This window comes from Nyctereutes procyonoides, unplaced genomic scaffold (assembly GCF_905146905.1).
Source record: "Nyctereutes procyonoides isolate TBG_1078 unplaced genomic scaffold, NYPRO_anot_genome, whole genome shotgun sequence".
Classification (NCBI taxonomy): Eukaryota; Metazoa; Chordata; class Mammalia; order Carnivora; family Canidae; genus Nyctereutes; species Nyctereutes procyonoides.
The window spans coordinates 20351397-20376901 of NW_026575048.1; the positions used below are offsets into that span (position 1 = coordinate 20351397).

At 46.0% G+C, this 25505-nt stretch overlaps 2 protein-coding genes across 6 annotated transcripts in view; one reads left to right on the top strand and one right to left on the bottom strand.

The window, feature by feature from the left end:
* The window catches only part of DRC1 (dynein regulatory complex subunit 1), a 38699-nt gene extending 15578 nt beyond the window's left edge, over positions 1-23121 (top strand). The window contains exons 4-17 of the mRNA XM_055327435.1: positions 539-722; positions 1307-1444; positions 2391-2477; positions 3111-3233; positions 8902-9041; positions 12291-12425; positions 12705-12937; positions 16347-16459; positions 17666-17755; positions 18259-18345; positions 19761-19945; positions 21005-21145; positions 21490-21592; positions 22857-23121. Of these exons, the coding sequence (XP_055183410.1) occupies positions 539-722; positions 1307-1444; positions 2391-2477; positions 3111-3233; positions 8902-9041; positions 12291-12425; positions 12705-12937; positions 16347-16459; positions 17666-17755; positions 18259-18345; positions 19761-19945; positions 21005-21145; positions 21490-21592; positions 22857-22913 (1816 nt within the window). The 3' untranslated portion in view covers positions 22914-23121. The remainder of the gene's footprint in view (positions 1-538; positions 723-1306; positions 1445-2390; positions 2478-3110; positions 3234-8901; positions 9042-12290; positions 12426-12704; positions 12938-16346; positions 16460-17665; positions 17756-18258; positions 18346-19760; positions 19946-21004; positions 21146-21489; positions 21593-22856) is intronic.
* An 851-nt stretch (positions 23122-23972) lies between these two features.
* The window catches only part of OTOF (otoferlin), a 95002-nt gene continuing 93469 nt past the window's right edge, over positions 23973-25505 (bottom strand). For 3 of the 5 annotated variants that reach the window (XM_055327429.1, XM_055327433.1, XM_055327434.1), the window contains one exon: positions 24843-24955. Coding sequence is in view for 2 of the 5 variants with exons in the window: in XM_055327431.1 (XP_055183406.1) it covers positions 24775-24955 (181 nt within the window). In the remaining 3 variants the exon portion in view is untranslated. Of the gene's footprint in view, positions 24956-25505 lie in introns of all 5 variants that reach the window. The other 2 variants (XM_055327431.1, XM_055327432.1) reach the window with 1 other exon arrangement.

Consider the following 25505-nt stretch of genomic DNA (forward strand, 5'->3'; position numbering starts at 1 on the left):
ACTCAAGTTGATCACCAAAAATATTATGAGTACCGTGTTCATAAGGCACTGCCGTGCTGAGCATTATCTCACTTAACTCTGACAGCAGCCATCTGAAAGTAGATGCTTTCATCCTCTCCCTCTTACAGAGGAGAGAAATGCAGCTTGCAGAGAGTCAGGGAGTTGTCTAAAGTTGAGAGTCAGTAAGTAAAGTTGAGAGTCAAAGTCAGGCCTCGATCACTGGAGTCATCTAGCTTGTCACAGAAGTAGGTGGCAAATTGACTCTTGATCTGCATGTGTGTGTGCGCGTCCAAGTAGGTATAGCTTTGAGGTTGATTTGCTTTTGTACCGTGTCACTTAATTTATTCCGTCTCCTTACTGCCAGTCTGTCATTAAGCTTAAAGATCTCTCAGAGCCCCGCATGGTTTTGAGTGAGGGCATCTGAAGGTGGTGCTCATTACCTGGGCCTTGTATTTCAGACTCTTGAGAACCTGCCCTACTCCAGCAGGAGGCGGCATCCAGAACTGGGCTGGCCTGGCCAGTGTGTTTTTATTCGCAGACTTGAAAAGCTGGAGAATGAAGTCAAGACCAGCCAGGACAAATTTGATGAAATCACCGCCAAGTGGGAGGAGGGCAGACAGAAGAGAATCCCCCAGGACCTGTGGGATGTGCTTAGCACCCAGCAAGTGCACTGCGCTGCGCTAATAGAAGACAAGAATAAGCTTATCAGCGAGTTACAGCAGGCAAGACTCCCGGCCCCGCCCCTGCCATCCCTGCCTTGAGGGCTGGGGCATCTGACTGGCCTATTGGTTTGCTCCCCTTAGTGGGAAAATTGGAGGCCTAGCTTCATTCCTCAGAGTATTGCACAGCAATAAATTCAGCCTGAAGGAAAAGTTTTAGTAATTTTAGAATCACTGGTCACCTTGGAAATATGGATGTTCATAGTAAATGCTGTTTCAGATTTTATGTTTTCAGTTAAGCAATGGAGTTTAGTCTGCTGTAGGTATGTTCCCATGTTGACTAGTCATTGCTCAGCTGGGGTGCCCTAGGCTGTCTGGGAGTGTACAAGGAGCCTTGGGGCAAGTAGTCCTGCAGGGTTTGGCCTCCTGCTGCTCCTTCAGGCTTTGCCCCGGACTGAGGCCACTCTGCTCCATCTCCCTGTGCCTTCTCCCTGGGTGTCCTCCGATTCTTCTGAAGCCACTTTCGCTTTGTATAGTTGCAATTTCAGTGTTTGCGGGTCCTGAAGAAAGAGGTCCAGGTGGAGTATGCTTGACACTTCTTGCTTCTGTCTCAGTTTGTGACCAGCCTTTGACGTATTCTTTTCTAGGAGTTAAAAACAAAAGATGACCAGTATGTGAAGGATTTGAAGAAACAGTCAGATGACATTTGCCTGCTCCTAGAGAGGATGGAAGAACAAGTCAAGAACGTAATGAAAACCTTTCGTCAGGAGCTCAGTTACATTGAGGTAACAGGGTGTGAAAGAACTGCCTTCTACCCATGTAGGGCCCCTGGGAGGAGGGCCAGGTCTGTCCAGAGCATCTACAGAGGGTCCCAGATGTCTTGTCATCTGGCTTCTGCCCTGTAATTTATTTACCCATTCATTCACTCACCCAACAAATATTCATCAAGTGTCTACTATGTGCCAAGCACTGTACCAGGGGCTGGGGATACAGCCATGAACAAAACAAAGTTCTCGATGGAATCTGTATTCCAGCAGGAGACAGCTAGACAATAAACAGATAAACTACTAAATATATACTTGGACAGGTGGCAATAAGTGTTTTGAAAGAAAATAAAACCATGTAAGGATAAGAAGAGTCGAGAAGGGGGGTATGTGAGCTTTTATTTGTTGTATTTATGGCAGACAGGTGGGGACATGGGAAACTCAAGTGCCAAACAAGTTCAGGAATCCATACTTTGAATTTGAATGAAATGTCAAGGATTAAGATTGAGACAGCCTTTCCAAAATGGAAGGGAGCCAAGAAGGTGGGGACCTCTCTGGATTATTATTATAGACTCATTTCCACATTCCCGGGCCTACCTTTCATGAGCAACGTGCTCCTTGTTTCGTGGGAACCCCAACCATAGCAACACAGCAGCCCTAGGCATGATTGAATCATATGCCAGGGCTTGCCCTGTAACTGCTACCAAAGCCACTGGCCTTCCTCCACAGGACAGTTGGCACATTTCCTCTCTAAATCTGCGGGGAGGCCAGACTTCATAACCCAGATTTCCGTGTAACTCCTTCCATAGCCATTTGGTTGAATGAAACTTGGCAAGTTTGCATTTGGATTTGACTTTGACTATATGATTGGTACGTGGCACTTGTGCAATAACTTAGGAGTTCTTTCATACTGTGGGACCTGCCCAATCAAATCAGACACAAGAGCCCTCTTCCTTCTTGGTCCTAGAAAGCATTTGAGATAGAACGGCAAGAACTGCTGACCAGTAATAAGAAGAAATGGGAGCGGGCCCTGCAGGCTCACAATGCCAAAGAGGTAAAAGGGTGGTGGGTGGTGGAGGGGGTGGGGGTGTGTCAAGGTGATCCATGGATCTAGGGCAATATCTACTGTGACTGAATTTGCTAGCCTTTTTGTATCTTGGGGAGGATTGCCATGGCAGACATTTACTACCTCACTTCATGGTTAGTCAGTGTGGCCTTGCAGATGGCTGCTGCCTCTGGTGGTGACATTTGTCTCTGGTGACCTTCCTTTGCAGCTCACTGGGGTTCCCATAGTCCTGTCACTCTCTTCTTTGTTCCTAGGCATCTACCCCAGCGACGAATGTTTTAAGATGTTTCAAAGGGTGTGGGGTTATCACTTTACTTCAGAGACACAAAGAACAAAGAATAGCTTGACCAAGATCCAATGGGTTTTGTTTTGTTTTGTTTTAGAAATACAAATGTCTGACCGCAGGGCCCATGTCTAATTTCTTAATGGAGCATTCCTCTTGGAGTTTCTCAAATAAGGGAGCTCCAGAAGAAGATAAACAATACAAAGCCTTGGGGCTCTCTTCTGAGAGCTAAGGAACTCATAACACTTTGAGATCCTTCCCTGTGTCACACTTGTCATGCCACCTGAAGTCAGGGCAGGGACAGGGCTGACTTTCCCCTGGTCTTCCTGTGCCTTCAGCTGGAGTATCTTATGAACCGCATCAAGAAAGTAGAGGACTACGAGAAACAGCTGAACAAGCAGAGGATATGGGACTGGGAAGAGTACAACATGATCAAGATCAAGCTGGAGCAAGACGTGCAGGTCTGACTTGTTGCTCGGTCTCTGGGTAGCAGAGCAGAGAGTACCCGGGCATGTTTTATCCTTGGTGACTGCCCAGAATGTTCTAGAGTTAGTCCACTCAACAGATATGTATTCATTATCTGCTTGCTTTCAAGTGATCATATCTGAAGGAGCTCATGTACAAAATAAATGTGGAGGAATTCCTTTTTTAATAAACCATGAAGAACTGCCAAAAAAACCCCCAGGAAACTGTGACCTGAGGAATCATTGAGAGGATTGGACATTTTAGTTGGGTAAAGGGAAGGTATCCCCAGGGTGAGTTAAGTGTATCAGAGAGCCAAAGCAGAACAGCTACCATATAGTGAGTGTCTAGGCACTTAAGGCACGGTGTCTCCAATCCTCATGCTAACAGGGAAGGGAGGAATCACTGACCACATTTTATATACCAGGAAATAGGCTACTTACCTGGCAAATGGTAGGCCCTGGATTTAAACCCAGCTCTGTCTGGCTCAATAGTCTATATTCCTAATATTCCAAGCAGACCCTGGCTGATGATTGGACATCACAGTAAGGCTGATTCCAACTTGCCATCAGAAATAACTTTTTTTCTTTCTTTTTTTTTTTTTTTTTAAGATTTACTGATTTGAGAGAGAGAGAGAGAGAGAGAGCTCTGGTGGGGCAGAGAGAGAGAAGAAGAGAGTATCTCAAGCAGACTCCCTGTTGAGCACAAGGCCCAACATGGGGCTCCATCTCACAACCCTGAGATCATGACCTGAGCTGAAACCAAGAGTCAGACGCTTAACCAACTGGGCCACCCACGTGCCCCAGCAGGAACTTTCTAATAGTTAGAGCTATCCAATATAGAGAAGGGTCATCCCACAAAATAATGAGTCTTTTATAAAGTATTTAAAGGCTGCATGACTGTGTCTGTCTTCAATGCTGAGGAAGGATTCTTGCAGTGGAAGGAGGTTAGATTTTCTGGTTTGTAAAGTTCTTTCCAAGCTTAGGATTCTCTGCCTCAAAGTCAGTTAAAAAAAGCTCATCTCTAATTACATTTAGGTGTCATGTAATTATCTCTTAATATTCCAGCACTGTCTACTCACTTCAGTTTCTGTCTAGAAAAACTTGTTAGTCTAAAGCTTTTCCACATAGCCTTTCGTAGAATTTCAAGACCTGTGACTTGTGGTTTTATGTAGCAAGGTTGAATTAAAGCCCCTCCAGACTACAAATATTCTTACCAGTCTTGATAATTTTCCTGGGCCTTTCTCATATTAATGTCATGGAAATGAGAATCACTGACAAAGAACAGTGGAAGTCTGTAAGGGCAGCGCTGCTTATGTGGGCTGTATACATTACACTTTTAATGAAAATGGCTATTGTTGATCTTTCTTAAGTTATTTTGGTTGTATGATAATTTATGGGACCAAACTATGCACTATTGGCCTCAAACAGTGAAATAATGGAAACTCATTTTCTTTTATTTGTTGTTTTGTTTTTCCTTTTGTGTTAAGAGCATGTAATATAAGATCTACTCTCTTAACAAATTTTCAAATATACAATAACAGCATTGTCACTCAAAGACCTTCTGTTGTACAGTTAGATCCCTAGAACTTATTCATTCCATGTAACTGAAACTCTGTGCCCTTTGACCAACACCTCCCCGCTTCCCCTCCCCCAGCCCCTGGCAGCTTCTGGTTGCAAAATCTACTCTCCGCTCCTATGAGTTTGATTGTTCTAGATCCCAAAAACAAGTGAGAGACCATGCAGTATTTGTCTTTTTGTGTCTGGCTTATCTCACTTAGTATAATGTCCTCCATGTCCATCCATGTTGTTGCAAATGGCAGATTGTCCTTTTTTAAGGCTAAGATTTCATAATATACCTATACCACATTTTCATTCTCCATTAGTCCATCAATGGACATTTAGGTGTTTCTATATCTTGACTGTTGTGACTATTTCACAATGAGCATGGGAGTACAGACATCTCTTCAAGATCCAGATCTCAGTACCTTTGGATCTGTATCCAGAAGTGGGACTATTGGAACAAACGATAGTTTTATATTTTATCATTTGAGGAACCTCCATATTGTTTCCAGAGTGGCTGCATCAGTTTGCATTCCCACCAACAGCGCATGAAATTCCCTTCTCCATATCCTTGCCTGCACTTGTAGTCATTTTTTTTTTTAAGATTTAATTTATTTATTCATGAGAGACACAGAGAAAGAGGCAGAGACATAGGCAGAGGAAGAAGCAGGCTCCTGTGAGGAGGTCCTGGGATTCACGCCCTGAGCCGAAGGCAGATGCTCAACCACTGAGCCACCCAGGTTTTTGACAATAGATATCCTAAGAGGTGTGAGGTGGTATCTCATCGTAGTTTTGGTTTGCATTTCCCTAATAAATAGTGTCCCTTTTCATAAATCTATTGGCAATTTGTATGTCCTTCTAATCAGTCATTTATTTATTTATTTTGCTATTAAGTTGTAGGAGTAGAATTTCATGTTCTTAATTTAATCCTCAAATGCTTGAAGAAAGCCAAAAAATTCTGGGATATAGGGAGATTTTTGAGGGTGAGGGCTGATGTAAGACTAGGGAGTTGAGGGACAGAGAGGTAGAGAGCCTGGGAGACCCTCATCTCCTGGCTTCCTTTGCCCAGTTGGAGTATGAGTATGTGGGAGGCAGGCAGACAGAGATACTCAGAGTGGGGAACTGTGTGCAGTTCCTGTGCGCAATGGTTCTTTCCTGTGTTAGAATGGAAACCAGGAGTATACTGTACCACATTTAACTAGAAACAGATAATCAAATCAGGGATTACCATATTGCAGTCCATTGGGTATTTTAGTAGATCGAACTTTATCATAATGCCACTTAGGTGTACTCTCACTAGACAGTAAAGTCAAAATAGCATCAATTTTTGTCAAGAAGATAAAGAATGTAGCTCAACATCAGGCTTTCTCTTCCTAAGTAATTCATAGCACTGTATCAGTTCTAAAACATGCAACTAAAATTTTTCCAAACCACAAAAATATGAAGGATCCAATACACATAGATTTGGTTTGATGGGTAAAGTATAAAAAGTGGAAAAGAATGCATACTTTCCAAGTGCTTACTGCCAGTAAGGTGACATTATTAACGAGCAAAAAGAAGCCTGTAAACGTTAGGCATTCGAGAAGGATTTAGCCACACCGGCCCACCACCCCAAAATAAAACTACTAGAAACACTTAGTTCTTGATGCAGGAAGCCAGTGTTTTTATTTTAGGTCCTACTTGTGCTTTTAAAGTTGTAAAATGGTTTAGCTCAACTTTTAGGGACTGTTACCTTTACTACCAGAATATTAATCACAAAAAATCAAAACCAAGTTACTTATTTAACAAGTATTGCAAACTTACATTGTGTAAAACACAAAGATAAACAAGATACAGTTCTTGAGAGTGGCCGTGAAAAGGCCTGGTGGGATCTCTGAGGTCAGCCCACAGGGCCAGGGGAAAGGCTGTTTTAATTTTCCTTTCTGTCTGGGGGATGATGGCAACTGGTTTTCTGGAGCATGTGGGCAGGTAGCATGGAGAGGCTTGTACTGATGCAGGAAAAACAGGAAGGTGTGATCAACACCTACAGTAACCATAACATCGGAGGCAAGATAGATTGTAATCTTTATAAATTATTCACAAAACCCAAACATGATGTTTTACCATGAATCTTGGGAACGTAAAGTACAACTTCACAAAAATATCTTTGGAAAATTGAAGAATAAGCACAGACGGTTAACAAAATCCATTACAATCTTAAAATTTAAAAAACTGGGATCCCTGGGTGGCGCAGCGGTTTGGCGCCTGCCTTTGGCCCAGGGCGTGATCCTGGAGACCCGGGATCGAATCCCACATCGGGCTCCCGGTGCATGGAGCCTGCTTCTCCCTCTGCCTGTGTCTCTGCCTCTCTCTCTCTCATTCAATGTGACTATCATAAATAAATAAAAATTAAAAATAAAAATAAAATAAAGTAAATGGAATATGTCAGCCATCCACAAGGATAATATTCTAAAAAAAAAAAAAAAATTTAAAAAACTACCTTCAGTGTATGACAACCAAGGACAGTTGTCTGTTGAGACTTAACCCTGAAATAGTTAACAATAGAGTCACCATTCCCCAAATTATCTGGAGCAGAAGGTGTTGACAACAAATAACGAATCACATAATTCATGCAGCTGTCTGCTGCAGACTATTAGTTCTGCAATTTCATTGTCAGCGCTGCCAATAAATCCCTAGTGGCATCGTGACTGCGGAGGCAGCGGGGGGTGGTTCTTGGATCAGAGCTGAGGTGATGGAGTGGCTGATCCGTGATCCCATAGAGATGGTGAGCCCACAGTGCACGTTGCATTGCTAGTCCTTCCATGTGTCAGTCTCCTAGGAACCTATTTTAGCAAAGAGTAGGAGCAGGTGCATTCCACAAGAGAAAATAAAATCAGTTAATAAATAATTAACCACAAGCACAGGCAAAGAAATGCAAATGCGAAGAGCCAGGTGACAGAGTTTCTTTGTTTGTTGTTTTGCATATAAAATCAGCTCAGATGTGAGTTCTTTCAGGTCCCAAAGAAAAAGACACGGCCTAATTAGTTGAGTTTTGCAAACTGTGTTCAACTAGGTGAGGTACTAGTGGTGGTTTCACAAAACTAACAAAGTGAGTCACTGATTTTTTTTCCCCCTTTCAAGATGTGATTATGTAGGAAAAATAGAGAGTCTATTTCCATAGTTAGTGTTATATAATAATCTGCCTTCAAGAATGAAATTTGCATGAACATGTGCCAGGGCTTGCATTTGTAACTCACGTGCTCTCACTTTGTTATAAATATAAAACCTGTTCTGTGGCCAGACAGGTTTGGGAAATGCTGTCTTAGTAATAGGGGCTTATTGCAAAGCTATGAGAAAAAGGAGGTCCCTGGTCTACTTCTGAGAATCTACCTTTAGGAAATAAAAATACCCAGGAAGTTTTATGTAGGATTGTTCCCAGCGTCTGTTTTCTGATATTGAGAATTCTCAAAACAATCTAGATGTACAATGGTAGGGAAATGATAAAATAGTATGGTGGATGATAAGTATTTCATATATGATAAGTTATTATATGTAAAAGTATTATACACCATTAAAATTACATTGATAGAGCTAATGTGGAAAATTCTTGTTATAATATTTTTTGTTATAATATTAAGGGAGAAAAGTGGAATATAAAATTGTAGCTATGGTTTGATCTCAGTATGTAAAGAACACTGGAAGGAAACATGCCAATATGTTGACAGAAAATGCCTCTTGGAGGTGGAGTTTAAATAATTCTTCTTGCCCTTTCTATGTCTTCTCCTCTTTTCTCCTTTACTGTACTTTTCACATTTCCTACAATCCCAGGACCCTGGGACCACACCTGAGCCAAAAGTAGATGCTCAACCACTGAGCCACCCAGGTGCCTCAGGGACATTGGCTTTAAGCTTGCAGTTGAACGGTGGATATTTTTTCTTGTTGTCTTTCATTTGCCTCTGATGACAGATTTTCTAAGAATTCAGGTGGAGGCACTTGTGCCTCTGATTCCTCTGATACAACTGATGCCAGTAGGAAGAATCAGGGACGCTCAGGCACAACTAAGGATACCAGGCCTGTGAGTATTATTATTATTATTATTATTATTATTATTGTTATTAAACTTTAGATTCTTGAGCAGCAGCTCCAGCAGATGAAAGCAACTTACCAGCTAAACCAAGAGAAGTTGGAGTACAACTTCCAGGTGCTGAAGAAGAGGGATGAAGAGAGCACAGTGATCAAATCTCAGCAGAAGAGGAAGATAAATCGGTAAGCGGGCACACAGAACATCAGCCCTTCCATGCTGAAAATGGGGGTGGGGATGAACTCTCCCCTTCTGGAGGAGTGCAAGCTGTTAAAAAAGTCTTCTTAAAAGAGTTTTTTTAGAAAAGATAATCCTTTTCCCGCCCCCAAAGAATGTACAACAAAAAGTCTGTCTCCCACCCCCTATTTTGCATGGTTCCTCTTTTCCACCTCTGTAATAATTGTTCATTTCTTTTGCTTCTTCTTGAATTTCTTTAACCACATTACAAGCAAACATGAATAAATACTGTCCCCACTCCCCTCTCTTTTTAGACTAAATGACAGCATTCTATACACACTGTCCTGTGTCTTGAATGTTTCCATATCGGTTCATAAAGAGCTCTCACATGATTTCCCTGTGGTTGGGCATTTAGATCGCTTCTAATCTTTTGCTGTTGCAAATGATGCCAATGTAGGTACTCATGCCAAGTGTCTCACTTTGCACAGGCGCGGGGCCGTCTGTAGAATAAATTCTCAGCTTGTGATTACAGAAACAGTATGTGAGCATTTTTGAGAAGTAGGAAGTACAACTGGAAGTAAGATAGAAACATAAAAACAGCATATTCCTACCACCAGAGATTGTTTGGCGTGTATCTCTCTGGATCTCTCCTTTCTCTCGCTCCCTCTCTTCACCCATCTACGACAACCACAAAACCACAAATCTGTGCTGTCAGTGAGAAGGAGTTCTCTGAGAAGGTTTCCTGAGGAAGTGAAATAATGAAGTGGAGGAGGGATATGAATCGGTAAAAAAGAGTTAGGACTCCAGGGTGCCAGAGCCAGGAGTGAAGGGCTGGTCTGAAGGCGAGGAAGCAGGAAGCCGAAGGTTCCTCATTTGCTGACAGGGACTGCACTGTGAGAGAGAGGAGGGTGGTAGGACCAGCAGTGGGCAGAGGTACGTGAGACTGACCTTGGGTTTGATCCCAGGGGCAGGAAGGTGAGTGGCATCATCCCTATCATCCCTTCCCTGGGGCTCCCCTCTGACTTCACGCATGCACAGTTTCCCTTACCCTGAAAAGCCCTCAGTCGACCCTGCTGCTCCTATGTGAGGGCTCTCTCTCTCCTTGCTTATCTGGCCCTTTTCCTCTCCCTACTGGCTGGTCCCTCACCTCCAGTGCTCATAATTTGACCCCTGACCCCGAAATTGGACAACCACTTCCCTATGGAGGTGACCAGTGATATCCTTCTAGCCACATACCACAGCTCTTCCTCAGGCCTCATCCTGTGGTTACTGGCACCGAATCTCAGAATATTTTTCCTTGGACTTTTATGACTGAAATATTTGCTCTTCTTTCAATGCATTGCTAATTGGTTTCCTTTGGTGGTTCTGCTTTCTCTTACCTGATTCTATATTCTAGAAAGCGCCTTACTCCTTTATATTTTTATCCCATCCACCATCTATACCAGTCTCATGGCTTTGCATATAACTGCTTTTTTTTTAAGATTATATTTATTTATTTATTTATTTATTTATTTGAGAAAGAGAGAGCATGAGCGGGGGAATGGGGAGGGGTAGAGGCAGAGGGAGAGGGTAAGGGAGAAGCAGATTCTCCATTGAGCTGGGAGCCCAACATGGTGCTCAATCCTAGGACCCTGGGATCACGACCTGAGCCGAAGGCAGAGGCTTAACCAGCTGAGCCACCCAGGCACCCCTGACCTCTTTCTCGATGACTCCCAGCTGCAAATCCCTGATCCCAACCTCACCTCCTCATTTTATCTGGGACTGCCAAAAGACATTTCAGCTTATAGAGTCCCTGTCATTGCCAGTGGACAAGTTTTGAAACCAGGCTTGCCTACCCTCCCAGTTTTCCCATCCTCCACCTCTGTCCCCTCCATCTCTAGTTTCCAGCCAGTCAACAAGGACATGATGTTTTGTCGAGCCTCCCCTTGCAACCATCTCTTCCTGTCCACCCCCTATCTTGCTACCTTGCCTAGACCTGCAGCGTGTGCCTGGAGTTTATTATTATTTTTTTATTAGCTTCTGTGGTTAGATGACACATAGAAACCTCTTTACTAAGGGATGCTGGGAAAAATACTTTGGGATGGCTACTTAATAAAATTTTTTACATCTATATGTGGAAAATGTCCTAGAATGCTGTAGTTAAGAAAATGAATTAGATATTGCTTTTTATCAGAGTCTAAGTTAAATGATTTTTGCATTTTATTGAGGCTGAAAACACAAAGGATGGATGTTTGTGTGTTTAGGGACCTTATGCTTATTTCAGAATAATGCTTGAAAGGGAAAATTTTATCTTTAGAATTTTTAAATGGACAGTATGTAGGCCTTCAGACTCTCCATTCCTATGTAAAGGAGGCACTGACATAAGACGCCTCTTCACTGGTTTGAACTCTGAAGTATGGTTGTGGGTCTAATAGCCGTGCCTGCCATGCATTTTCGTGAGACAAGTTTCCATGCACAGAGCTCCCAGGACAGTGAGATGTGGAGCTGTGACATGCCTAGACTCACAGAGCCATTGGCCAGGCTATCACTGCCCCTCACTGTGCTGAAACTTTCAGCCACTCCCCCCACCTGCAGGCCACGGTAAGTTCCATGCCTCACCTCTGGACTCCTATGTGAACTGCCCCCACAGCGCTTTCATGCTCTACTGAGCGTGAATCTTTGCCTCTGGCTGGACTGATAGTGCCTTGTGTTGGAACATATCCTTGTTTTCATCTCTGTATTCAAACATAGCCCTGACACACAAGAGACCTTCCATGTTTGATGAATGAGGGAATGAATGAATGAGCTATCGGACTCCCGAACAGTATATATCATAGACTTGTGGGGTCAAGTTTTCATTTTTTCCTTTCTATTTTCCTTGTATTAGAAGTGAAATGAACATCCAGTTCACATCAGTGAGATAGTTGAGATTCGCTCTTTAAATATGTGAGGTGGCACTCAGTAGGGACACGCTCACAGATGGTGTGTTGAGGGAGATTTAGTCATGCTCCTGAGGAGGAGATGGCCTTTCCTGTGGTTCAGGGCTTCTGGACTCTTGTAAATGAGTTTAGTTCTGGACGACACCCTTACCTCCCGTGGCCTTCCTTTCCTCTCCATCACAATTGGAGCAGCCTGGTTTTGGAAATAAATGGGAGGGTTTTCTGCAACTGCACAAATCTGACCCACCGTTCTGTAGAATGGTGTGAAGTACTTGAGAGGAACATACACCACAGCTTCTATTCAGTGACAGAAGAACTCTTTCCCCCTCTGCTCCACAGTCTACATGATACCCTTAACAATCTGAGATCAAAATATGCCAAACAGATCAAGCAGTTCCAGGAGGAGAACCAGTCACTAACCTCTGACTACAAACGCCTTGTGATGCAATTCAAGGAGCTACAGAAAGCCATGAGGTATTTTAGGGACCTGGGTCCCAAGGGTCTTGCCCTAAATAGAGGTGGGCCCAGACACTAAGAGTCCTTTGTGCTGTCTTCTCCGCCCCTTTACTTGCATGTCATCTGCCTTTTCTTGAGACGTGTGGGGATGGCCTTCAGCCTGTCACAGGTGAGGCCTGGAGGCCAGACCCGGGATGCACCACAGCTCCACCTCAGTTCTTGCCCTACTGCTAATGGAGGGGACCCTGGCCAGGCCCCCAGGGTACCCTGGCCATGCTGAGCAACTCTCCATCACAGGCATTTTGCTCTTATCGATGACAAGCAGTTTCGGGAGATTTGGCTGATGAATGAAGAGGAGGCAAAGGATCTGATAAGTAGAGCCTTTGATGTAGACAGGATCATCCATACCCATCATCTGGGACTCCCATGGACGGCGCCTGATTTCTGGTTCCTGAGGAATGTGGGACCTATATCTCAACAGCAGCAGAAGTCTGCCACACAAATATTAGAAGAGGTGCTGATGCAAACAGGTGACTGAAATGATGTCCTAGACCTGGGGGCTGGGGGCCTGTAAGACCACTGTGGCAACCCATTCATTTCAAAGATGAGCAAACTGAAGTCCAGAGAAGGTGGAAGAAGTCTGGTAGCTGGGAGGTCCATAGCATGGCTTTTAACTCTCTAATATAATTTATAGCTTTATCCTCTTCCCTGTATTATAATCTGGTAGTTTGATCTAGAAACTTGATCAAATTCTGGTTCAGTTTAGTTTCACTAAGTACATTGTTGTGTACCTCCATTGGGATAAACTAATGTCAGGTTGGTTGTCTCTCTTTTTGTGAGGTTAGCAACCACTGGTAGTCATTGTTTAAGATCCATTAATTGCCTTAGGGGTTGCAAAATGGTGATATTCTAAATTCTATCACATGTCTTCATTTATTAGCTGGAACACTTCTGAAAAGAGAATATTCCCCCTCATCAGCTATTTGTTACCCTGAGACACACTTCATGTAGGAAAAACAGGATAGATGCTGTTCTTTCTCTATTTACTAGTTATCAAAATAAATGGGCTGGTCTCTAGCATCTTCTAAAGGTGACTAGTGACATTTTATAAAACAAATATCATGGGGCACATCAGTGATGCAGTTGGTTAAGCATCCGTCTCTTGGTTTCGGCTCAGGTTGTCATCTCAGTGTTGTGAGATCGAGCCCTGCATGGAGCTCTGTGCTCAGCACGGAATCTGCTTGAGTCTCTCCCTGCATCCACCCCCACCTCTTTCAAATCAATCAATCAGTCTTTTAAAAATATCATTATGAACACATTGGATTTAAACAAGTTTGATGTGTTTCAGTTTACTGCACTTATTAACCTTACTGATACTCTAATTGTCCCATTTTTGGCCAATGAGAGTCTCTTCATGTTGGCTTCTGGGTCCTTTCGACACAACCTTAGTCGTTGCTGATAGTTTCCTGGGTTTCCAGAATGAACAGATGTTCCAATCTTATATGTTTCCTGCTTCAAGTCTGTAATCAGCCATTTCTCAAGGTCAAGAAAACCTAGTCCTTTTAAATAATGAATGGTATTTTGAAACCATCGTCTGGGAGCTGGAGTGCTCATTGTTGGGGATGGGTCAGTTTCTAGGCCTTCCTAGTGGATGAGTATAGTGTGTAGAAGTACATTTTCTTTTTTTTTTTTTGTTTTTTTTTTTGAATTACATTTTCATGAAAAAATAAATCATGTGTTTATCCTAACACTTCCTAATCATCAGAATGCCAGAGGTTTTACTTAACCTTATCAAAGTATATCTCCTCTCTCCTAACTTGAAAATCTTGGTGCATTTCGAGATAATTATTCATTGCTTTTCCCAGAACCACAGAACAGTTGCAGAATAAAATATCAACCTGTTATTAATAAATGATTACTAACAAATGTTTAAACCTTTCTGAAGTTCATTTTACTCTTAGGGTACATTCCACTAGGGATGTACACACAGATTGCTGTCATTCATTCATTCATTCATTCATTCATTCATTTATTTATGGATTTTATTTATTTATTTGAGAGAGAGAGGGGAAGAGAGTACGCCAGAGGAGGAGCAGAAGGGGAGGGACAAGCAGACCCTGTGCTAAGCACAGAGCTGGACGCAGGGCTTGGGGCTCCATCTCATGACCCTGAGATCATGACCTGTGTTGAAACCAAGAGTCAGATGCTTAGCCAACTGAGTCACCTAGGCTTCCCCAGATTGGTGTCTTTTAAAGTCACTTGGAAAAGTTTCTATTTGGGGCATCTGAATGGCTCAGTGGTTGAGTGTCTGCCTTTGGCTCAGGGGTCCTGGGATTGAGTCCCACATTGAGCTCCCCACAGGGAGCCTGCTTCTCCCTCTGCCTTTGTCTCTGCCTCTCTGTGTTTCTCATGAATAAATAAATAAAATCTTTGAAAAAAAAAAGAGAATAGTTTCTATTTGGTTATGTCACCAACTGAATACATATTTAGATCTTTTTGTTTTACTTTTGATTGTTAGGCATTGATTTTTACAATTTAATTTTGTTTTATAGTTATGTAAAATAATTACGTTTCCAAAGCCAAATGTACAAAACAAGGTATATTGGTGGAAGTGTAGTCTTATCCTCTCCATTCTATTTTATCCCTCTCCTATAGGTAACTATTTAATAATGTATAGTTTATCTTTCCATTGCTTTTAAAAACAAATGTGTGTATATATTTGTATATATAGACCTCCTTTTAAAATGAGAGCATATGCTTTTCTCCATCTTGTTTTTTTTTCACTTACAAAGTATCCTGGAGATCAGTCTATAGCAGTGAGAAGGAATATTCTTCATGCTATTTTTATTTGGCATTCTGTTGTGTGGCCATGCTACAACATTTTCGGATAGTGTTTGTTGGTGGCTACTTGGGATATTTCCAGGTTTTTGTTTGTTTGTTTTTGCTATTACAAACATTGCTGCAATAAATAGCTCTACGCATTCGTGTTTGTATATTTTTCCTAGCGAATTGTTGGGATAGACCCTTAAAAGTAGGACTGGTGGATCAAAGGGTAAATGCCTCTGTAATTTTGCTGGATATTGCTCCATAAGGATGGGACCATTTTGCATTTCCACCAGCAGGATGGTATCTTGTACTTTTCAAAATATCTTCATTTATATGATCTCATTTTATCTTTTGAACAACTAGTAAAACCTGGTAGTACAATGATTTTTATAACTATTTTCAGATGAGGAAATGTATAGTATAAAACATCTTTAAATTTCTTTTTTTTTAAATATTTTATTTATTTATTTATTCATGAGAGAGAGAGAGGCAGGGACACAGGCAGAGGGAGAAGCAGGCTCCATGCAGGGAGCCTGATGTGGGACTCGATCCCAGACCCCAGGATCACACCCTGGGCTGAAGGCAGGCGTTAAACCGCTGAGCCACCCAGGGATCCCCACATCTTTAAATTTCTAATTTTAGTCAAGAAAATGTTCAGCTCTGCTATTAGTCAACAGCTCTTGCTGAGAAGTGAGGCTACCACTTGGTACACAGTTTAGTTGGCTGCTTCTGATCTACTGGTGGTTTAGAAAGCATGTAGCTAGATGTGCTAGATTTTTCTAAAGTGAGAATAAATAGGTTCATCCTCTCCCTTCCACTTCCTGGCCATGGCTGGATTTTGAGTGTGTTGTTGGCAACGAGATGAAATTTTGACCAGCGAAATATCCTAGAATGGCAGATTTCTCATCCTCCTCTCCAGCGACCCCCAGCCTCCCTGTTTTCCCCACGTACTTGGCTTTCTTCAGCTGAGGAGACTCCATAGGGCCTTAAGGAGGCATTTTAAGAAGTAAATTTTCTCAAGGAAAGCCCTTTGACTGTTGCTCAAAGTCAACAGAGCCAAGCAATAATTTTCTTTTTCCCTCCCACTCTCTCTTTTCTTTGCCCTGTCTGCAGAAGAGGAAGGGACAGAGGAGGCTGCCTCAGAAGCAGAGTCTTACCTTGACCTACCGAAGCAAATTTCCGCAAAAACTACCAGAAAGATCCTGATGCTCCTGTGTGACGAGTCGGTGAGGCCAGCTAAGTGGGGCTGTGCCAGGGGGACTTCTGGCTGGTGGCTTTGCAAACTCTCTGTCCTTGCTTCTTGTGTGCTGCTGCTGCTGCTATGTCTGGCCAGGCCAGATGTGGCCTGGAGGCAGGAGTGCCCAGGCATTCAGCAGCAGAGCAGGGTTCCCTCACAGAGAGACCCTGCCTCAGAGCAGCCCACAGCTGGCAAATGGGTCATCCCTTAGTGGGTCAGCAAGGTGTGGGCCAAATTGGCCCACGGGATCCTGCTAATTATTATTAGTTTTTAAAGAAGCCCATTCTGCAAGAGAAGAGGTGCCAGTCTCACCTCTGTGAACCCACCTGCCCAGTAGTGTGGCCACAGCTGACATGGCCTTATTCTGGGAGCTCAATCTGTGATTACTCTGGGGGTGTGAGGCTTTGGGTATCTGTACTGTATATTAGCAAAACCCACTAGATTTAGTGTAAAGGCATTGGAGCTGGCTCAGCTGGGAGTTGGGGTGTTATAGGAACACAATTGATGTTTACTTAGATCCTGCGTTTCTGAGATATGTAGAGGAGGTGCAGCAAGGGCTGGCAGCCCCTCACCCCTTTGAGAGTTTTCTTTGGCCAAGAGCTGGCTCTTGCCCCTGAGGGCAGCTCCTGCTGAGAGAGGCAGCAGGCAGGTGTTCCTCTCTCTATTTGCAGGCTTGCTGCCAGTGGCCACCCCTCCATGCTGACCTCCCCCAGGAGTTCCCAGCTTGGAGTGGGTGTCGGGCACTCAGTCTTCCCATCTGCCCCCCATGCGCACTGTGTTGTGATATGGTGTGTCCCTCACCCTCCACGCCTCCCTCCCAACTCAGTGCCTGCTGCCCTGTTTGATGATATTTGAGGGCTAGCCTATGAGTGAAATTACATTGCACAGGCAGCGATCTGTGACTGAATCGGATCTGGGCTGCTCTGGGGAACTCAGGTGTTTACCCAGTGGCTTGTGGGTGAGGTGAGCCAGCACCTTTCGGAGGTAGGGAAACTAAATCCATGACGAACATTGGCTTTATCCCCAGGAAGGGCTCTTGGGCATCCCAGGAAGGACTTCCTCTGGAGGCCCTGCTGCTGAAAGTCTCTGCTTTGTGGGGTCCTGCTCCGCAGGGTCATCGCGGGCTAGTTAGACAGAGGTAGGCTGCAGACCCAGCACTCGTTTCGAAACCTGTCTCTGTCATCTTCCTTCTCAGGGTTTCCTCATAGAGAGCAAGCTGCTGAGCCTTCTCCTTCCCCTGGAGAAGAATGAATGCTATCTGCTGAAGTTGGATGCCATCTTCTCAGTGAGTCCCACTGGGCTGAGTTAGCCTCATTCTAAGCCAGCCTCCTCTGTTTTTCCAACATTGCCTTGGCCCTGGGAGTAGATGTAGGTCTTCCCGGTTTCCCTGGGTTCTCTGTCACCTTGTTCTCCATGTCACAAATTGGCCACAGAGTCGTTTAGCTGTCTCCCAGCCCTGACCCTTCCTCTACCAGCTTCTCTCTCATGGCCCAGCTCTCAGACTCTAGATTCTTCCCGACACCCTGAAACCTGGATGTATGTCCAGCCTATTCTAGCATTCCCATACCACCAGACCTGTGTGGAGCTGTTCCTGACTCCAAGCATTGTTTCTCTGCTAGGATATGATCTCACTGCACTTCCCAGGTGTTGAGCGGCCTCACTCTGGGCCATGGCAGGTGCTGGGGATGTTCAGGGGAACAAGCCAACCTCCTGCTCTTAGGAGGTGAGGGTCTCTTAACTCTCGGAAGAAGTCTGTGATGTTTGAGCAATTCTCCTATTTTCCCCTAGGCCCTTGGAATTGAAAGTGAGGACGACTTATATAAACTGGTGAACTTCTTCCTCAGATACCGAGTTTATCATTCACCCTCCAGTCAGGTAATGTGCAGTGCAATAAAAAAGAGAGCATTTGAAATTCTGAAAGCCCCCAGAGGGCATTGCTGCCTTTGCATAATACTTCTGGAGAAATAGTGAGGGTTTTATGTCAAAGAAAGTGAACTTAGCATTTCCTATTTTATTGTTACTTTTTCTATTTGCAAGGGGAAGAAAGGTTGGGGAGGAGAGGCTGTTCTCATACTAAGACCCCGAGGCATCTTTTCCTGGGCCCTTCCTCAAAGCCTGATCTCAGCCCCTAGGAGTCCTGGGCCCACCACGTTCTGAATATTTTGATCCTTACCACTTTCCTGCCAAGCAGGACCCATCTGCAATACCTATCTTGATTGTAATGAACTATTCTGAAGAAGATATCATGTTAACAATTTTATAAAGTTTTAATTCAAAAATTAAAAACTTGGATTAAAAAATATGTTCAGCATTGCTGGCTCCAGGGAGAGTATCCTGATATGCTTCCAAAAAGAACTGGCTGGGTGAATAAAACCCAGAAGCCGTAAAGGGGAAAAATAGGATCTATTTGACTACATTAAAAACCAAACAAATAAACCTTGTGAGGCAAAAATCACTATAAGCAAAGTTAAGATACAGATGACAACTGGGAGAGGAAACGTCTTAAATTCATACCACAGTTAAAGGCCTATTTCTTTAATCTACAAAGAACTCATATAAACCAATAAGAAAAAGACCAACAACTTGGACAAGGAATACAAACAAAAATCTCCTACAAGAGGCAGTATGAATAACTTTTAAACGTATGAAAAGATAACCAGGCTTCTTTTAATAAGAGAAGTGCAAATTAACACTGTCCAAATTCCATGTGCAACTGTCACATTGGCAAGACTGTGCGAGTTGATAGCACATAGTGATTGGCCGAAGCGTGGGAACCAGACAGGCTCCTAAGTTGCTGCTGTGAGAGCCAATTGTTGCAGTGTCCCTATGGATGACAGCACCACGTACTCTATACCCTGCAGTTCTCCTAGGATTTCACTCTGCAGCTATGTCTCAATACATTTGAAAGGATGTGTTTATTGTAGCTCATTGGTTGCAGCATTGCTAGAAGTGGGAGAAGATTGAAAACAATCTACAATTCCATCGTGAAAGAATTCATTGTTCAAGGGAACAAGCCAAACCTCCTGCTCTTAGGAGCTGTGGTGAATCTACATAGTGGAATACTATGCACCGGTAAAAAAAAAGAACAAAAAAGTTCTTTACGTATTTATGTGAAAACATCCCTAAGGTTTATTGTGAAACATGTAAAGTGCAGCACTGTGTGTGTCATAGAGCATCATTCCTGTGACAACGGGAGGGAAGGCGTTGCTTGTAGGGACATAGTATTTCTTTGGAAGGATACGTAAGAAACTGATGACATTGGTTTACCTTGGCATCTGTCACCCCCACAGGAGCAAACAAGCCTGATGTCGGCACTGGAGCCAGGAGAGAAGAGAGACCTTGAGGAACAGAAGGAGGAAAGCCTTGGGGAAGGGGAGGCGGAAGAGAAGGAGCACCCCCCTTCTCCCAAGCTCATCCACCCCAACGATGTCCTCAAGATCCTGGAGGCCTTTGTCATGGGTCTGAAGAAGCCCAGGTGTGGTGCTGGAGGGCTTGCTTGAAGCGGGCTGGGCAGAGGCCATGCAGATGCTATAGTCTGAGTGTGGAGGTTGCAGGACAGGAACCTGGGTGGGGAGGAGAGGATGGTCCTCGGGAGGGCTGGAGGAATCGGGGGACAAGTAGACATGAAGGAAAGAAATAGGCGTAGAAGTGATTTGCATTTTCTCATTCATCATTCATTCAACAGTCACTGGGGTCTGCTGGGTGTGGGCCCTGTGGAGGGAGCGCCTGGTTATCAGAACAATGGGCAGAGCATAACAAGGTGTCACATCACTTGGGAGAGGCAGTGGCTTCCCCATCTGGCATGTCCGAGAGGGGTTTAGGCACCCAACCTGGGTTTTCCTGGGTGGATTAAGCGGGGGGAAAGGGCATTTCAGGGTGTCACAGTATGGGGAAAGGCCTGGTATATTCCAGAATCGTGGCAGAGAGGTGTGGCTATTGTCAGGGTCTTCCCTGGGAAGTGAGACCAGTGGGCAGGGGAGCCAGGCAAGATCTTGGAGAGCCTTGCTCGCCATGCCCAAGATCTTTGTCTTTGTCCTTTAGTGGCCCGGAGCCAGAGCATGGTCTTAAGCAGTGGAGGCGCCATGGTTGGGCTTGCATTTCGCAAAGATCCCTTTGGTGGTGGGGAGGGGACGGTGATGCCAGATACAGGAGAGCAGCTGAAAGGTTTGTCCTGGTGGAGTTGATGATATCCTGGATCAAGGCTATCCTTGAGGGGACACCGAATTCTGAGAGGTGTTTTGGATGCATTAGTGAAAGAACTGGGCATAGTAGCGGGATATAAAGTCAGTGAGGTAAACTGACTGAGAGAAAGGGGATGACAAAGGCGACAATGGCACCAGCAGTCAGGAATGCTGAGGGAAGTCATGTGCACTTTCTGAGAATCGGCCATAAGCCGATAGACTCACGAAACTGAGTGGGAAGGTGACTGGTGGACAAGCAGAGTCTGTGAGGGACAGGCACTGTGACTGGCCCCGCGTGGGGGCCTGGGGGGGTGCCAGGTGGTGATGATGATACTGTTGCTCTTAACCTTCAGGGACTCCCAGGCGCCAGTGAAGTTGAAGCATGTGCGAGATGACTCCAAGGACTCTGAGTATTGGGAGGCCCTGACCACAGTTATCCCTGATACCACGCAGAACCTCTGGGACGCTCTGTACACAGCTTTGGAGAAGTATCAGTGAGTGTGCATGTCATAGCCCAGGAGAAGGAGGGGCCCAGGCAGTTGGTGGAGGAGGATTCTGCTTGCAGTGGCCAGTTTGCCACCTCCCTGACTTGGAGAGAAAAGCTGCCCTTGGAGGGAAAGGTCCTGTTGAAGGGGCATGTGGTGTTGGGTGGCTGGTCCTCTGGCTTCCTATTCTGTTCCTGCTAGCCTGGTTTGTTTTGGGCAGGGAGGTTGCTCTGGGGTCAGGCTTCTGGAATCCTCTTCCACCTCTAAACAGACCAGAAACACAGAGATCCTGGTCCCTCCTTGGCAGAGGATGCAGGATTCAATGAGCCTCTAACTGATTTTTCCACCCAAAGCCTCATCCTGACCCAGAGGGCCAAGCTGCTGATAGAAAACAACTCTCTGGAGCAGCAGAACACAGAGCTCCAGATGCTGCTTCAACAGTATCTAGAATCCAAGGTGGGTGACGGACCCTCCAAGGACGGTAGGCAGGCGGCCAAGGGAGGCAGTGGGGCTGGAGCTGATATTAGGAAATGAGTCTCTTCCCTCACCAGAAGCAAGGGAGCATTGGGGTGTGACATAAAGTATCAACAGTCATACCTGAGGTTGGGACAGAATTATTGGGCAAGGGAATGGACAATCCTAAAGCCTTCTCTGAGATGTTTGGGCTGTGAGAGTGCCCCTTTCATGCCCATGGTCTTTGGCACAAGCTGCTTGTTGGACTATTCTTGGAAGCAGTGCCAAAGCCCACGATGGCTTCATAGCCCACAGAACCCTTCCTTATGAATTTTCTTCTTTGTCTTAACAACCCCTCTGTGAGGTCGATAGGGCATAGATGATTCTCCCAAAAAGGAGAATCAAGACTGGGTGACTCTGTGACATGCCCAGAGCCCTGGGCTCTTCCCATATTGCTGGCCCACGTTGTCCGGCCTGGGATGTAACACGGTGAGAGGAGGCGCCAACTGGGATAGATATTTGCTGGCCCCCATTCTTGCCCACTCCAGTGTGGTTGGGGCAACTGTTCCCATGGCCTGCAGGAGAGGAAATCTCACTGCCTCTGCTCCAAAGATTAGAATCCACTCATAACACAGTTGGTGGCTCTGCTCTGCTAGTGTAGAATCTTTCACATGATGCTGAAGCCCTGGGCCAGGACAGCCTTGACACACTGGGCTGAGGGTAGGTTCTCCTCACCAGCTGTGTGTGTGAGAGGTGACCGAGGCCAGCCACAAACCCAGGAACTGAGAATGTGGCCCCACCATGGTCTTAGGCCCCAGGCCACACCTGAGCAGAGGATGTGGTAAGCCTTGGTGTCGTGATGGCCTGTTGGCCTGTGATACACATTAGAGGACTATGTGGTCCGTGCTTTCGTCCATGCTGCTGTGTACAAGAAGATGGGGGAGGAGGAGGAAGGGGGAGGGCTAGACTGGTGATGGGATGCACAGGTGAGGGGGGAGGGAGGATTTAAGAGAGTGGCTCAGAGCAGAAGGTTAGAACATTACCAAAAGTTAGCTGGCTGGAGCAGAAGCCATACGAAAAGCTTTAGGACTTCTCTTCTAAAGGGAGGCAGACTGTGGGCTTTCCCCCAGCATCTGGAAGCCCTTGGGAAGAAATACTTGCAGAGATTTAGAGCCCTTAGGAGAGCCAACATGTGCACCTGCCCCCAGAGGTCATGAAGAAGGAGGGCCCCAGGAAAATGTAATGACCTTTCCTTTTTCTCTTCCAGATAAACTCCGAACTGCAAGTTCCACCAACTCAGGTGTTCCGAGTACCCACAAAATAGAGCTGGGCCCCAAAAGTCTGCTGTGTTAAGGTGAATGCTGGCACTGGCATTGGTGTTGGTGCTAGAGCCGAAGCTGGCACATGTCACCCAGGGAGCTGCCTGGGACCACTCTGGATTTCCCAGAGCTGCTATGATCAGGCCTGTCAAAATAAGGCCAGAGGAGGGGTGACCTGTATCCTGAAGTCATGATTAAAGTCTTTAAAAAGTTGTGGCTGAATCTCTTCAAAGAGCTCAGGTCCAGTGAAATGCTGGCCCATGACCCCACCTCATGTCATGAGGCCCCACCTCAGATTGTGGTAGGACAATAGTCCTGTCACTGTGGGATTGGACCTGGCCAGTGGCATGGGACTCCCCTCTTGCATTTGGGGGCAGTTAGCTGTGAGAGGAGTCTGTGAGCGGAGGCTGGAGCTTTTGGGGCTCTTGCAGGGTCTTTTTTGTTGTTGTTGTTTTTTAAGTAGGCTCCACATCCATTGTGGAGCTCAGTGTGGGGCTTGAACTCACGACTCTTTGAGGTCAAGACCTGAGCTGAGATCAAGAGTTGGATGCTGGGCAGCCCTGGTGGCTTAGTGGTTTAGTGCCATCTTCAGCCCAGGGCGTGATCCTGGAGACCTGGGATTGAGTCCCACATTGGGTTCCCTGCATGGTGCCTGCTTCTCCCTCTGCCTATGTCTCTGCCTCTCTCTCTCTAGCTGTGTCTCTATGAATAAATAAATAAAATCTTAAAAAAAAAAAGTTGGATACTTAACCAACTGAGCCACCCAAGTGCTCTAGGCTCTTGTAGGGTCTTAAGCCTTCAGACTGTCCTTGGGCCTGCAGGACCCTTTTGTTAAGCTTCTGGGGTCCCTGGTTCCACCTGGTTTAGTGTAAGGCTCTTCTCGTGGTCAGCCTGAGCAAGTGGCCCCATGCCTTAGGCCCTTCTTGAATCTTGGGCCACGAGGTTATTCAAAGGGGAAAAGCCAGAAGGGTCCAGCTAGTGATGAGTTTGCCAACCTCAGAGAGCTCACAAACTCTGGGCCCCTATACTGGTCCCCCAACTTGGCCAAATGCAGACTTGTCAGCTTAGTGTTTAATTTATTTTATTAAGAGAAAAATCACCACTCACGAAAGGAACAACAGACAACAGAAACCAGGCTCTCACTGCAAGTACCACATCCTGGCCTGGCCTCAAATGAGGGCCTGGCAGGATGGGTGGGCACAGGGTTTTCACTCTCACTGCTCCTCATCTAGGCTTCTGAGCACTGGACCAGGCAGAGGAAGCTCTGGGAAGCGATAAAAACCCACAGGCAGGGCACGGCCGAGGCTTGTGCACCCACCATGATGGCTCCTTGGGAAGGAGGAGGAGCCACTCTGGAGGGCAGCAGGGCAGAAGCGGCCACCTCCACAACTTAGCAGGAAGGATCTGACCCTCATTTACAGAATAAGGACTGGTGGTCTGACTGCCCTCACAAGATTCTGTTGAGGAGGGAGGGTGATGCTTTTTGCTTATTCATTCTTTTTATAGCTCTGGGCACTGGCCCATGACAGGATTCTCAGTTAATTCTATTAAACCTTGACTCCTCCACGGGAAAGCCTAAGGGAGGATCTGGGGTGGCTTAGGGGACAGACCCCCCCACTCCTGCCCACCCTTCTCACCCACCAGGCGGGGACCAGCTGAGTGGGACAGGGCCAGCAACAGGCTTGGGGTGGAGGAGGAGAGGGATGGGGTTGCCAGCCCAGCAAGCGGGAGGCAGGCTTCCGGGACTTGAGGCTGCAAAGGTGGACACTGGGCTTCCCAGGCTCCCCAGGGAGACTGGAAAGTCCACACGAGAGGAGGGACAAAGGCCCAGGCCCAGGAGAGGAGCGGCAGCCAGGCCATGGGGCTTCAGGCCCCGAGGAGCTTCTTGACCATGTAGCCGGGGAGGCTGTAGAGGAAGAGGGCGAGCATAAGCAGCCCCAGCAGTGCCAGCACGATCTTGATGATGAGCCACTTGTACCGCGTGCAGATGAGGTACTTGATGGATTTGAGGGGGTTGAGGAACCAGACAAAGGCGGTGTCAGGCCGGCTGGGGGTGGGGAGGGGGTGCGGTCAGGCAATGGGCCTCTCCTAGGGCACCCCATGCCCTCGGCCCTTCAAGACCCCCAACATGCCCTGTCACAGCCTGGGTTCCAAAAGTAGTGAGAGTACAGGAACCGGGTGTGGACCCCTTTCTTAAGCACCAGGTTTGGGCTCTTTGTGTGACCCTCTGGCACCTGGTCTCCTCCCAAGGCCCCTCCCAAGGGCTTTCTGGCAGCTGGGCGGCCGTCCAGCCTCCACCTGGACCCTGGTGGCCGTGGCTGCTCACTACTGAGAGGCAGCCGCCACGCTGCCCACAGTGCTGATCCCTGGGAAGCTCCTCTGTTCAGCAGCAACCCGCGTGTGCTCTGGGGCTGCCCCGTGTTGTCTCTGTGAAACCAGTGTCTCTCAGCCTCTCCCCCTCTGTGATGAACATGAGCATCTGTGCCCACCGCACCCCGCCCAGGGTCTGAGGAGCCTCCGTGGGACGCACGCCCCTTGCTGCTCTACCTTCTGCACTGCCTTCCGGCCAAGAGGTGCTTGCTAAGCTCTCACCTCTG